General features: G+C 40.2%; 1 protein-coding gene across 5 annotated transcripts in view; it reads left to right on the top strand.

Moving 5' to 3' along the window:
• Window positions 1–15,357, top strand: part of ccdc9b (coiled-coil domain containing 9B) — a 38,872-nt gene that overhangs the window by 19,659 nt on the left and 3,856 nt on the right. For all 5 annotated transcript variants that reach the window (XM_081347878.1, XM_081347876.1, XM_081347877.1 and 2 more), the window contains 7 exons: window positions 1,070–1,126; window positions 2,479–2,645; window positions 7,271–7,308; window positions 7,471–7,518; window positions 8,462–8,555; window positions 13,416–13,449; window positions 13,965–14,508. In XM_081347878.1, the coding sequence (XP_081204004.1) occupies window positions 1,070–1,126; window positions 2,479–2,645; window positions 7,271–7,308; window positions 7,471–7,518; window positions 8,462–8,555; window positions 13,416–13,449; window positions 13,965–14,508 (982 nt within the window). The remainder of the gene's footprint in view (window positions 1–1,069; window positions 1,127–2,478; window positions 2,646–7,270; window positions 7,309–7,470; window positions 7,519–8,461; window positions 8,556–13,415; window positions 13,450–13,964; window positions 14,509–15,357) is intronic.

Here is a 15,357-nt window from a genome sequence, read left to right as displayed (position 1 = left end):
GCCATTTTAAACGCAAAGAGTTGTTACACCATATCTTGATTTGAATTAGTTAATAGAAGTTAAATATTAGCAGTATTAACATGCCTAAGACTTTTGCACAGTACTGTATGTCATTGCTTGCGTTGCATGAGTGCCCACTACTGGCGGAACCCTTGCAATGGGCTGAACTGGGACGAGCTAAGCCCTTGATCACTTAGAATCCACAGTGGGGTTGATTTTATTATTTATTTATTTTCCTTACAAAATTGTTTAATGCAGCATTCTATATGTTTATAGGTGTGAGTTGTTTAAATATTTTTCTTTAAACAATTAATATATCATAGAGTTGTTTGTGTTGGGGTAAATTAAACGCAATATGCGTTGGCGTCACAATCATGTTGCATTGTAGTATATGGAGCTGCCTGAAGTGTACATGGTGAACGTGAAGTACCTCATGTTCCTGGATCAACATCTTTCCTGATCCTGGAACAACTTTCCAATCAACCAATCAGATTTGAGGGACAAGTTTACAGATTATGTCAAGTTTAGGCTTAGAACCAGGGTGAGGTGCTTCAACATCAGTGTTATTCACCTATCATTCCCCTCTGATTTTAGGGAAACGTTATGGGTAGGGATAGGTTTAGGGGTTGGGATAGGGTAAGGACTAGATTTTGGGACAGGAATGTTATTCTAGGATCAACAAAATATGTTGATCCAGGAGCATGTCTTACTTGGCAAAATCACGGTGACCTTTTGCTCCCAAGGTCAAAATTGAGGGTCTGTCCATATAAACGAAGTGGAACGCACTTCAAAAATGGCGGCAGGGATTCCCCCGAGGTGAAGTGCTTAGGGATGTTCTCAAGTGCGTGTCTAAAAGTGGACTGGAACACAGCCATGGTCAGAGTCAGGCGTCACATCTTACCCCACTCCCCTTCTAAATATTCCTGTGGAGTGTGTGTGTGTGTGTGTGTATGCACCAGTAACAGTAAACTTCAGCTGTGGAATCAGCGTTTTTGAAATCTTGATCTGTAACACTTTTGCACTGAGGTTTCAGTAACGTTGTCTCTCTCTCATCTGTGTGTTTATTTAGGAGGACGCAGGACAAGGCGATCAATGGAGTCGATGTGAAGGATTTCACGGTGTCCCGGTGAGAGTGTTTCCATCGCTCACACACGCATATTAAATTAAACGTACAGAGCTCAAAACAAAATGTTCAAATGCCACTAATCATGTCGTTAGGACAGCTAAATAAATTATTCATCAGCTTTTAAAAGGGAGGGAATAGACCTTATTCACAGCAGCGCCATCTTTGATTTTTAATGGCAATGAAAGCGAGGCTGTGAGGGACAGACATGCATCTCTTCAATGGGCTGTAGTGTTATTTAATGTGTTTTTGGATTGTTCTGCTCATGAAACACTGGAAAAATATCTTGCCATGAAATTTCAGTTGACAAAAAACTCCCGACAATATAAGCTGTGGAAAATTGTAAGTAATCTTGGAGCTTTATACAGCTTTTTACAGCGGATGCCATTGGAAACACAGCAAATCTGTCCCTCACAGCCTCACTTTCATACCTGTCATGCGCTGCTCTGAATAAGGTCTATGAAGATATCGTTCCATCTTCCTTCCCATTTCTTTGTATTGGTCAATCAGACTTAATAGTAATTAGTCACAAATTCATCTGTCAAATTAGACCGTTTACACGGGCATTTGACAGACAAACTGCAGATTTTACGAGTAAGAAACAGGTATGATTTCTGCATTCAGAAAAAAATCACGTAATAGCTTATTATTAAGTATTTTCATCTATTTGAGTTTCTTAAATAATCATATTATTATGAATAATCATTGTGAAAACAATTACATTTAATAAAAAGTATGAACATGGTTAAAATATGTCTGGCTGTGGAATAAGCCATATTAAAGAGGACCTATTATGCCCGTTTTCAAAGTTTTGATGTTGATTTTGGGCTCTTCTAGAACAGATTTTCACGCTTGAATGTTAAAAAATACATTATTTTCCCCATATTCTCCATTGTTGCGGCTCCTCTCTTCCCAGTCTGTCAGTAACGCTCTGTTTAGTTCCTGTCTCTATGAAGCCCCTCCTTCTGAAAAGCACACTGTGCTCTGATTGGTCGGCTGGATCAGTGTGTTGTGATTGGTCGAGCGCTTTGAGTGTGTTGGGAAATGCCCCGCCCCTTACCATAACCACCAGTTTAACACACTACTAACTAACTCAACCAGGCCCCGCCCCTTTATTCTGCGCATGAATTATTATAATGAGGAATATTTTGACGTGTTCGTTCCCGGAAGAAACTCGAGACTACAATGGAGGCGTTTCAGGGAGTTCAGAAACACTGACACTGATATAGAGAAGAACATTACACACTAAAGAAAGAGGAACAAGGAAAAAATCCCCTTTAAATGTAAAATGTAAGAGATAGAAACAAATTGTTTATATATTTTGTTCTGTATTTGACACTCAAATGATCTCCTAGATCTCTGAGGCCATCGCTGACCTGAGCATCACATCTAAGGAAGAACATCTTGAGTACCTGCGATGGAAGAAGGAGCGCGAGGAGATCGACCGAGAGCGTGTGGCCCGGCACAAAAACGCCAAAGGCCAGTGGAGGAGAGCCTGGGACATGGATAAAGCCGATCTGATGTAAGCCAGACAGACGCAAGTGCCTCAGTTCTGTTCTGACGTGAGAGAAACTAACCCTGTGTTGCTTTAGTTTGCACCTTGATTCAGTTTGAATTCTTCTTTGTTCGTTTTTTTTGTTTGTTTTGCATGTTTAACTGCCTCTTACATAAATTCCAGCTGTTGAATCGTCTCTGTGTCTGCTGTCTTACTGACACCTTCAGATCCATGAGTTCAGATGCTTCACTCATATCTTTTGATTTGTCCTAACTTTAATGCTTCATAGATTCATCAGAAAACCTTTTGAAATGGCTTTCATTTTTGGCTGATGTTGGTTAATGTTAGGGCGTTTTCACACCTGAAAGTCCGCACCAAGATCCGAACCAAAGTTCATGTTTTGATGCATTCTATACATTCGGTAAGTTTTGGTTTCACAGTGCAATTATGTGAACGCACTAAAGAACTTTACGTGACACGCTTGGGTCCTGTCGTCATCATCTATAATAGGCTGCATCTTGACATTGATTGGTTTGTAAACGGACGTGCGTCTGACGTCAGCGTGTTGTCAATTCGGCGGGTAACTTTTACGAGAATGAATGAACAGACGCATATCGTTGCCGCTATACTGTAAATATTACGGCATTACTCCCTGCAGCTCCAGCTATACTCGAGGCTAGTTCACATTCGCCAAATGAACGTCCTCGTTGTGCGAACATTTTATGGTTGCCGGCAGGAAAGGAGAAGAAGAGCAAGCAATCCTGCGGGAACCACTGGAACTTTGTGTAAATGGTCTGAAAGTCCGAACCATGCAGGAAATGCGTTCACACTAGAAACGAACCAAACCTTTGTTCAGTTGATCCGGACCGAGACTGCTTCGTTTCGTCAGACCAAATTTGGTCTGTTTGGTGCGGACCGTGGTCCGGGGGAGGGTTCACACCTGTAATTTTGATTCGGATCAAACTGAAAAGTCATAAAATCCGGACCAAACAAGGTAGGTTTGAAAGGGCCCTTAATGTTAATTAATAGTAGGGATTCACCGATATGAAACTTTTGGCCGATACTGATAACCAATAATTCTTTACATTTGAAAGGCGATAACTGACATATTAATGTTCTCATTATAATTTAATGTAGCTGAAATGACAGACTTGTGTTGCACATTGCACATGTTGAACTGTATTTTCCCATTTGAAGTGATTCCAATCATATTTCAAGCAATTAAAACCCATCATGTTGAACAGTGCGCATCTGAAGCGTCTCAGCTGAAGGAAATAATACATTATTTGTTGGCTTTAATATATCGGCCAAATTTTCTTTTTTTCGATAACATTAAAAATGAATGTATATCGGCCGATAAGGTGGCTGATATATCATGCATTCCTAACCAATATTCACATATCTATTTAGTCATTAGCTGTTTCCGTCCACGTGTTTTTTTTTTGCAAATTTTGAGATCTTGCACAACAACAAAAATTGCGCACAAAATCTTAAAATGCACACAATTCTTTTTTGAGGCAGATACTTTTTTATTCCATAAGATCACCATATAAACTGTGATGGAGACACATTTGCCGAATAAATTTCGCAACAAAAACTAAACAGAGGAATCATGTAATTAAAAAGCTGTTAATGTTTTAGGTCACTGTTGTACCTACAAGAATTAGCCAATAGATTCTGCAGCCTTTCTAAAATCTTTCCTATAGTTATATAGTAATTTGCATGTTACTATCTACATTTAAAGCAATAATATCAAATAATGATAGCTGTGAAAAAGACGCGTCACCATTGGGAAATGTGCACAATCCACTCAACTCACATTCAGATCTAACTTAAAAATCTTGTCTCGCTCTGAGAAATGTCACATTATGGAAGGAAAATGGGTTTAATGAATGATCTTTGACCTTTTCGCTGCCCACATCAGTGAGCTGGACTCTTGTTTAATGTCATAGAGGTTATAAAAGGTTGTTTTCGCTCAGATGACTATAAACTTTCTTAGATGCCAAACTGCTCAAGACGTCTTGCCAGATCTTCTGTGTAAGTCTGATCTGCTTCATTTGTTTGATTAAACATGAGCTGATGTAGAAGAACTAGAACTTGAGTGGGAACAATAATATAAATAACATTAACTCAATTTCATATATCTCTGCCTGTTAAAACTAAAGTTGTTTTCAGGGAAAGTTTATGAATCACGTCTCTTGGGCTTTTTAAGGTCAAATGTCTTGATTCAGTGAGGTCATGAGACATGAATGACTTTAATTCAAGTAATTGAATCAAACAGCACTAGACGAACTAAATGTGATGTGGATTATTAGAAGTAAAAAGGTCATGTAGTCTTTGTCTTCTGTTTGTAGCAGAAATTCAGTATATTTATTCCACAGCATGCAGATTTACACCAGATTGAGCTTTTTTTGTAAATGTTTTTATAGCGCATAAGCATTCATAAAAATTATCACCATAACATTACTACATGGTTATGGTCAGCATGAAAGCAAATTGGACTCTTTACATAAATAAATGTTCATCTTCATAATTTTTCTTCACTAACCCTTCATAACTAAGGGTTTTCTTAGCACAAAGGCTTTGTGTGTGTGTGTGTGTGTGTGTGTGTGTGTGTGTGTGTGTGTGTGTGTGTGTGTGTGTGTGTGTGTGTGTGTGTGTGTGTGTGTGTGTGTGTGTGTGTGAGAGAGAGAGAGAGAGAGAAGGTTTGGCTATACTTGTTATACTTATACTGAAGGTTATACTTGTGAGGGCCAAATGTCCTCACTTATGTAGTTAAATATTATTATGACAACTGACTAGTGAGGATAATTTATTGGTCCTCACTAGTTAAAAAAGTCTTTTAAATCGGCCAAAACATGCTTTTTATTTAAAGTGGACCTATTATGCCAATTTTTTTCAAGATGTAATATAAGTCTCAGTTGTCCCCAGAATGTGTCTGTTAAGTTTCAGCTCAAAATACCCCACAGATTAGTTAGTATAGCTTGTTGTAAATGCATTTTTGAGTGGAAGGAAAAAAACATGCTGTTTTCGTGCATGTATCTTTAAATGCAAATGAGCTGCTGCTCCCCGCCCCTCTTTCCAGAAGAGGGCGGAGCCTTTACAGCTCATGCCTCGGATACTCTGACAAAAACTAAATCATCTGTTTGGTTTTGATCATCATTTCTACCGTGTTCACGCTCACATGACATTTCAGTTCTTCATCATCATGAAAGTTTATTAACAGCATGCCATAAAACCATATCAATCTAAACTTATATATGGTTTTCTGAGCGCACAAAGCTGGCTGTCAGATGGAGCGTCCCGTGAGTATATTAACCTAAGTTCTCTTTCACGTCTTATTGAGCTTAAACTGTGTGTTTTTGACATAACCTTGTGTGTATTTGCAAAGTTCACGTATGTCTGTGAACATAAACAGCAGGGAAAGAAATCACATACTGTACGTCTATTAGATCTGTGTATTTAAGTGAAAGCAGCGTAATATACAGTATTTACTGATATATATGCTGTTAATATGAATCAAACAACAAAAGAAAAACAGAAAATCACTCACTGCTCTTGACTGAATAACTTTAATAGCTTTAATAAGAATTCATTTCTTACTTGAATGCTCTGGCAAGGAGATAAACATGGTGGACTGTGTACAGCTCGCTGAGGGGCGGAGTCTATGCTAATAGGGCGGAGTCTGGCAACAGTTGTGGGCGGGGCCTAAGCATAAGTGCCGTCATATTGCATAGAAACTGCAAACAGCTTGTTCTGAGACACTGCTTATTTATGGGGATTAAATAAAGGAGTGGGTGGATTTTTGCCATTATTGGGTGGTTGTGTACACACACTGCCAACACATTTATGTTCAAACACCATGTTTTATGTTGTTATGTTTTGTGATGTGTAGGTTTAGGGGTATGGGTTATCTAATTAACCTGATATAAAATCAATGGAAGTCTATGCAATGTCTTAAGTCCTCACAAACCTGAACATGTCGTACCACAAACAAGACTTCAGGCCAAATGTTAACAAGTGTCTGGAAGTCTTCAGTGTTTCATATGGGTTCCTCTGAAATAAATAATCTTCCCTATTGAGTGGACGGGGACAAGAGATTATTTTTAGGGTGCTTTGAATGCCTTGCCTTATTTGGGAGGGTTTACGAACACTAGAGACTGTTCGGGGCAGCGAAGCTGTTTTGTGGGAGGTAAAACACTTGATCAGTGAACGTCCAGTACAAGTGCTCATGTCAGAACAATTTTTCCAGCCAACCATCATCCCTGGATTCAAGTTCTGTTTAGGTAAATCTCATGAAGAAATATCCAGATCATATTTAACTCCAAAATCAAGACAGAAATTGTCATTTTAAAAAGTTATGGAAAGAAAAAGGTCTCTGAAGTCTAAAGAAAAGCCTCCTGTCCAGACACTACTGTTGTTTAAAAAATAATTGGTCAACCAGCTCCATCTGGTAGCCAGAAATCTAAATCTGCACCAATAACCATCATAAACCAGCACTAAAATTCATGCTTCTGTAAGCTAACTAACACATGCACTTGTAGTGGCACATTGAGCTTGATTTGCATGGTATGTTGTTGGAATTGTCAGAGATTATTTTGTGTTGATGTTCAGTTGCGGCGTGTGTTTTTTCCAATATGTTTTATTTGTAGGTTCTCTGAAAAGGAACATGGAGGAACGTCAAACAGAGGTGAATGTTTTAATTTTCAGATGAAACCCATTTACAGCTGAGATCGAGATACTAATCAAGGAGCAAATGGTATATTTATTATTCTCTCTGTTGAAGATTGGGTCTTACCGTATGTAGTGTGTAATTACTGTATTTTCTGGGTTAATTATATGTGATTTATAGGAGGTCAAAACGGCAGAAGAGGAAATCTGAGATCGGAAGAATCCAGAGGTGCGTCGTAAAGCCAAAAACTCTTGGCCTAAAAATTAATTGAATGATATTGATGAGTTGTTCTCAAACCTTTGGAATACTTTGATGGATGGGAATCTGTAGATCGATGTTTGAAATGAAACATGGAAAACAAATTATGAATAAATAACATTCATGATTTCTAAAAGCAAAGTCATGTCTGTACAATAGGAAATACAATCATTATATTTCAAACAGTCTTAAATTTCTTGCCTTATACATTTTCTAGCATGTTTTATGTGTATAATATATCACTAATGATATTTTTATAATTCTCTTAATAGGCAGTTATGACAGATCACATTCAACACTGCAGTAAAATTCAAGCTCAGTTTTCATTAGACGCTTTAAAAACACGAAAACAAATTTCTGAAAAAATGAAACATTTCGTAGGGCGTTATTATTGTTAAAATTTTAATAAATTATTAAACCATTTAACTTTTGTGAATTCAGTTGATTACACGTCCTTTTTGATAATTAAAATTTGTGAATTGATATTAGAAATGAAACATGGAAAAACAAAATATGAATGAATAAAGTTTATAAATTCTAAGTCTTTTCTGTGATATAATCATAACTATAATTCATCCATTTGTTTATTCATAACTTGTTTTTCCATGTTTAATTTATTTCCAAGTACATTTTCTAGCATGTGTCGTGTATATTTACTAATATAATAAACTAATGATTTTTTTTAGATTATATTAATTATATTTTCTCTTTAATAGACAGTTCAACACACTGCAATAAAATTAAAGCTCAGTTTTCATTGGAAAAATATTACAGAAATGTATAGTGTTGTGGCACTGTGTGATTAACAAAATATTCAAAACTTTATTATACATTTTAAACTTTAAATGTTATAAACTGGTAGTCAAGTTGACGTCACATTCTGCATTATGTTGATTTGTTTTGGATTTTCTAGGTCGACACAAAGCGTCTGACAAGAAAGGGAAAAGTGTCCCAGTGGTGGGGAGTAAAGCAAAGGGTAAAGACCGTCTGACGGGTCGAGCGAGGAGGTAAACTGACCTCATACTGAATTGTTAAAGTGCTGAACCGTTTACAGTAACATCCTGCCACATTTCACCTCAAATCCATTAACACAGACTCAAAGGATGATGGTAAATGCTTTTCAGAGGGATTTATGGTTATGAGCATTTCCACTCCCACTCAGCATTCAACCACAAACTCATCCGATCACATGACCGGATGATTTATAATGATACAATTCATCTTTTAAAATCTCATTAAGTTCAAAGCATTTCCTTGTTATCATACAGTAAACGCACATTCATTTGCTCATTAAACACAATAATTGAACAAAAAGCCCAAATAAATGTTTTGGTAATCAGAAGATATTGTGATGCTGTTATAGAAGATGGATAAATTGTGGTTAAACTTCACAATAAGGTCCTGTGAGACTTGAGAAATTAGAAAATGCCGGGTAGTCCGGTTGAGGAACGACCACTCCCTGAGAAGACAAAAGGACCTTTCTAGTCAGGTCCCAAAATAGATAAATAGCCCTGGATAAGATGCAGTAGGCATTTTTGAGGAAAAGTACTTCAAGTGTTGTTTCTATATGATTTTTAGGTGCTGAATCCATTTCTGCCGTATAACAAGTTGTAAACATCACTGTTTTGGCATAAACAATAAAAACAAAATGGCTGCCAAAAAAAAAAAGTTTTAATGCATTTGTTGCAGTTTAAACATTAAACATTAGAACTAAAACTATGCATTCTCAGAATATTTAAACATGTAAACAATGAAAAAACAACATTAACATGAAAGGGATAGTTTTTAATGGCTGCTGGAATTATGCCAAGGTACACTGGGAAGCATATATCAGTGGAAATATGCAATTATGCCCAGCCCGAAGGGGGGGACTTGGAATACACATGACCCCAGGGGGCTGCATATTGAGAATCACTGGGGTGTCCAGCTGCAGGTGGAATATTTCAAACCCAGGGGTGGCAAGGTAGCTTGCCGAGGGAAAGACACATGCTCAGAGAGGCTTACAGTGGACTACACACGTGGGGGTTGCCCAGAGGCCGTGTTAGGTGTCGCCCAGCCTGCAGATCTACATATGTCTGTTGGCGAGGCGCCATGCGCTAGAGCCCAAGAGGATGCCACACTCCGGGTGGAGCAGGCCGTCACATCAAGGGGGCATGGTCGACCTTGCTGCTGGTAAGCCAAAGCAATGGTGTCCACTATCCAGTGAGACAACCTTTGCTTGGAGAGAGCCTTTCCCTTCAGCTTCCCACCATGACAGACAAAGAGCTGGTCTGAAGTCCTGAAACAATGCATCCTGTCTATGTAAGTATGGAGGGTGCGTACTGGACAGAGCTGTGCCAAGGCTGGGTCTGCGTCCTCCAAGGGCAGCGCTTGCAGGTTCACCACCTGGTCTCGAAAGGGTGTGGTGGGAACCTTGGGCACATATCCAGGCCGGGGTCTCAGGATCACGTAAGAGTTAGCCGGTCCAAATTCCAGGCACGCTTCGTCACCCGAAAATGCCTGCAGGTCCCCTACCCTCTTGATGGAGGCCAATGCAACCAGGAGCACTGTTTTCATTGACAGGAACTTAAGCTCCACTGATTGCAGAGGCTCAAAGGGAGCACTCTGCAGGGCAGTTAAAACCACAGAGAGGTCCAAAGAGGGAACGAGAGGAGGGCGAGGAGGATTCAGTCTCCTCGCTCCTCTCAGGAAACTGATGATCAGGTCGTGCTTTCCAATGCACTTACCATCAACTGCATCATGATGTGTGGCAATGGCGGCACCATACACTTTCAGGGTGGAGGGAGACAACCTTCGCTCCAACCCTTCTTGCAAGAAGGAAAGCACGACACTGATCGGGCCTTTCGTGGGTTCTTTAAGTTTAGAAGAACACCAGTTGACAAAGAGGTTCCACTTCAACGCATAGGCATGTCTCGTGGACGATGCTCTAGTCTAGCGGAAGTGATGGTAGCCACCACCGCTGGTGGTAGGGTACTCAAACCTGCCTCGTCCCATCCAGGAACCACACATGGAGGTTTCAAAGATCGGGACGAGGGTGCCATAGGGTGCCCCGTCCCTGAGAAAGCAGGTTCTTTCTCAGAGGAATTGGCCAGGGAGGTGCTGTCGCGAAGAGTACTAGTTCTTGGAACCAGGTGCGGTTGAGCCAATACGGGGCAACCAAAATTACCTGCTCCTCGTCCTCCCTGATCTTGCGCAAAGTCTACGTAAGAAGGCTCACTGGGGGAAAACGCATACTTGCAGAGGCCCCGCGGCCAGCTGTGCGCCAGTGCATCCGTGCCGAGCGTGCCCTCGGTCAGGGAATAAAACAGGTCGCAGTGGCAAGAGTCGTGGGAGGCAAACAGATCTACCTGTGCGTCCCCGAACTGATCCCAAATCAGATGAACCGACTGGGGATGGAGTCCCCATTCTCCAGCGAGAGGCCGAAACCGAGACATATCAGCTGCACGGTTCAGGTCTCCCGGGATATAAATGGCTCGAAGCGACCTCAGATGCTTCTGACTCAATATGAGGAGGTGGCAGGCGAGTTGCGACATACGGCGGGAGCGCAGACCACCTTGTCGGTTGATGTACGCTACTGTGGCGGTATTGTCTGATCGGACTAATACGTGCTGACCCCTGAGCAACGCACAGAAGCAGTGCAGGGTGAGACGTACAGCCAGCAACTCGAGGCAATTGACATGCCAAAGGCGCTGGGGTCTTGTCCAGGAGCCTGCGGCAGCATGTCCATTGCACATGGCGCCCTAGCCCATTATGGAGGCATCTGTTGATACAACAACATGCCAGGAAACTCGTTCTATGGGCACTCCAGCCCATAGAAAACTGAGGTTCGTCCACGGGGTGAAGGTCTGAAGGCAGTCACTGGGACTCGGAGCGTGCCTTGTTGCCATGCCCACCTCGGGACTTGATCGCGAAGCCAAAGCTGAAGCGGTCTCATATGAAGCAAGACGAGCGACGTTACTGCGGCTGCGGATGCCATATGCCCCAGGAGCCTCTGAAATAGTTTCAGTGGAAACGCACTCTTGCCCTCGAACTGACGAAGGCAAATTAGCAGTGACTGCGCGCGCACGCACATGGCGACCGAGTCGATTTCCATACCGAGAAAAGAGATCCTCTGCACGGAGCAGAGTTTGCTCTTCTCCCAGTTGACTCGAAGGCCCAGACAAGCTAGGTGCCGCAGCACTAGGTCCCTGTGTTCGCAAACCTTGTCTCGAGAGTGAGCTAGGATCAGCCAGTCGTCGAGAGGAACAAGGGCTGCCTCGACAACCTTTGTGAAGACGCGAAGAGACAGGGCTAGCCCGAAAGGGGGAACCGCGCACTGGTATGCCTGCCCCTCGAATTATATATATATATATATATATATACTGGTATGCCTCATTTGCATATGTAAACATGACATTTCAGAAAACTTGTAATACAAAAAATGTCTGTCTCTATGTAAGTGAAAAACTGGAAAGGTTTTATGGTGATATCTATAACTTAAAATTTTTACCCTATCCACCTGTAGTGTTTTGGCTTTGAATAATGCACCTATTGTTTCAATGACAATTACAAGAAAATGGGACCCTTATTTCAATGTTATACGATGGATCCTTATTCAGGAGACATTGAACTTTCTAAAAATGTGGTATAACAACTTTTCCTCAAAAATGCCTACAGGGTTACACAATCTTGAAGATTCGGACCTGACTATTCTGGAAATTAACATTCGAACTCTCTCTTGTGAAACTAGCATCACCATTCGAGATGCAAGTCTCACCTAAGCATCATCCTAATCTACATATCTTTCCCTTGACCCCCCATTCCCCCGTTCCTTCTCTCTCTCTTGCTGAAATTCACCCAAACATCTATATGGTTTAATGTGAACAAATCATACAACACTATACATGTTTGGTATCATTTGAAATGTCTCAGTGCGACTGGTACAAAGGTCTCATTCCCACAGAAGTAAACCAAAAAAAGGTAATAAGGTGTGGAGAGTTTAGAGATATCTTGTTAACAGCTGTGGGTGTGCCCACATGTAAATCAACCTCTGTCCCCAGTAAGTCTGGGACGGTGATTAATGCAAATTCCCACTGTGAACTCATGTTTACATTTGAAAAGAGGTTTCTGCCGTGGTCTGAGTATTTAGGGAGATGCTGAAGAGGGTTCAGCGCACGATTCTGTAACTCAGATCAGCCCATAATGTTGAAGGACCTCAAAGACTTCAGCATTATGTATTTTTCTAAATGTCGGGTTTAGCCTACATCTTTTACTCTTTACCTCTGAGCATTTTGATGTTATTGTATTGATTATCTTTGAACTGATTATGAAATTGACTTGATACATTTACCTGACATAATAAAATTGTAAACATTTGATCTTATTCTGACTTGCTCTGAAATTGTTTTCTCAAGTAGATAAAACGGATTCGTTTGTTATTGCAAAATCTGTGTCGACTAATATTTGGCTCTAATTCAAGTGTACTTGGTTTTGTAAAGACAAGAAGTGAATTTCCGTTTAGGGCAGCAAATGCTGTTTGACCAACCTAAATCTGGGTGTGTCTTACCTCTGTTTTAATGTAATGTTACTTTAGATAAGTGTATGTGGGAAACCACGGCATGGCCAATCCAAAGCTATTATAAGAGAAGTAATATTGGTCTGCTTATATCTGTAGCAGTGGCCATACCTCTACTGAAGTAGTAAACGTTACTTTAAATTCGATATCACAATATCTTTGATTCCAAAACATTTGACTTTTTAAACAATTACAATTTTTAAACAATTACCATGTTGAATGAGTAAATTAATGTCCATTTACTGTATGATAACAAGGAGTTGTTTTAAAATAATAAATAAGATTGTAAATTATTTCTTAATTTTGCCCTCAGGTGGGATGCTAAAGAGCAGGAGGAGCATTTGCAGGTGATTTTTATTATAGTTATTATTACTGCAACAGTAACAAACATTATGGGATGAAAATGTGCTAAATTTTTATGAAAATAATTTCACAATAAAATATATTTTAATACTCCTAAATATAAGTTTCAAATTGTTTTTTATTTAAAATTTTTGGGGTAACTTCTGGATATTATTTGCTTGTCTATATGCCCGATAATCGATATCCAGAACCGATATTTATGATAATGGTCTGTCTTGTGTGCAAATCACAAAACACACATTTATCGGTGGATCCCATATTACAAAACCGATATTCAAGCATTTTTCCATCATTGAATATCGGTTTTGTAATATGGGATCCACCGATAAATGGCGTCATCTTGTGTGTGTTTTGAGATTTGCACACAAGACTGACCATTATCATAAATATCGGTAAAACCGATTATCGGTCTCTTTGTTTTCTTGAAATTGAGGTTAAAGAGATTTTAATATTTCGTAGTCTTTTTTAATACATGTATTCGTTGGTTGATTTCTGCCAGGTTTATCCAGACAGCAGTCTGCAGGAGTTTTTAGAGGAGCTCGACGCTCTTTGTGCTCCTGAGAGCGTCAATCCAGAGACTGACATTGAAAACACAAAGTCATGTGAGTCTGAAGAGTCAGTGAAAACAATCAGTGCCATGACCTCCAATGGGACGGCGGACCAGAATGGACGCGTTTATACAGAAATTGCTCATTCGGAGCCGGTTTCTCTGAGGGCCACTGAGAAAAAGGTCCGCTTTTCTGAGAACCATGATGAGAACAAGTCAGAAACCGAGACCAGTGCTCTGCAAGCGGCCTCACTGATCACGAACGTCCCTGTTGAAGATGACGAACAAACATTGGCACAAGATGACAGCGAATGTATCCAGAAAGAGATAAAACCTCTGTCTCCAGAGAAGGAAAAACTCACAGAACTGAATCCAGCCACTGAAGGAAGTGCGACGGAACCATCGTGTCCTAAACCTGCAGATGTTTGTATATCAGCAGAACCGGACGAGAACAAACCCGTTGAACACGGCAAGAGCTGCTCTTCTAGAGGAAACGGTACGAAACACTAGCTGCGTTTCCATTACCCTTCAAATTGCGCAAATTGAAATTGAAAATACGCCCAATGTAAACACGTCAATTTCGCAAAAACTCAAATTTATCGCAAAAAAGTTTTTCCTCTGGCATGAGGAGGTTTTTCAGGCAATTCGAAAAAGAAATATTTCGCAAAACTGCAATGGAAACAGTTTTTGTGCATTTACAGGTCACCTGACGTAGATGACGCGGTGTGTTTGGACAGAATACGAGACAGAGTTCTTTATTGAACTCATAAAAGACAACAGAATTACAGGAATACTGGATTATAAACCTCAAATAAATGCCACAATCAAGACCTCGACGCAGATCTGAGGGAGAAACACCCAGAAACTCCTCATATGAGCCGCTCACAGTATAATAAGGGTCGTTCCTTACCATTAATGATTGGATAACACACATACATCTCCTTCGATTAATAATAATGGGCAGTGCAGTGGCTGGGATATAGTACATAAACCTACCAACATCCGTTACCATGGTTTTTGGAATGATTATCACGAGAGGAAAAAATGAAGTTTTAGTCGCATAACATCGGTTAATGGAAACGCCGTCATTTCGCAATAGTTTTTGTCAACATTTAGAAAAAATCGCAAAAGTTTTGAGCAAATCTGTAATGGAAACACACCTACTGGCCGTGTGAAACTTGCTCCAACACTGGAATACACTACACCACTTTTGCTCAGATTTGCAGTCTAGATGAGTCAACAGTAGTTGCTGTGAGTCTGTGCCAGTTTTCAGATTTTGGGTTGACGAATATCACAGAAAATCTTGTAGTGTATGATGGGCACAGGCAGATTTAGCTTCAGACTA

The sequence above is a fragment of the Scardinius erythrophthalmus genome (genome assembly GCF_964197995.2).
Source record: "Scardinius erythrophthalmus genome assembly, chromosome: 19".
Lineage (NCBI taxonomy): Eukaryota > Metazoa > Chordata > Actinopteri > Cypriniformes > Leuciscidae > Scardinius > Scardinius erythrophthalmus.
The sequence above is the reverse complement of the archived record's forward strand: the minus strand, read 5'-3'. Positions and strand labels throughout refer to the sequence as shown.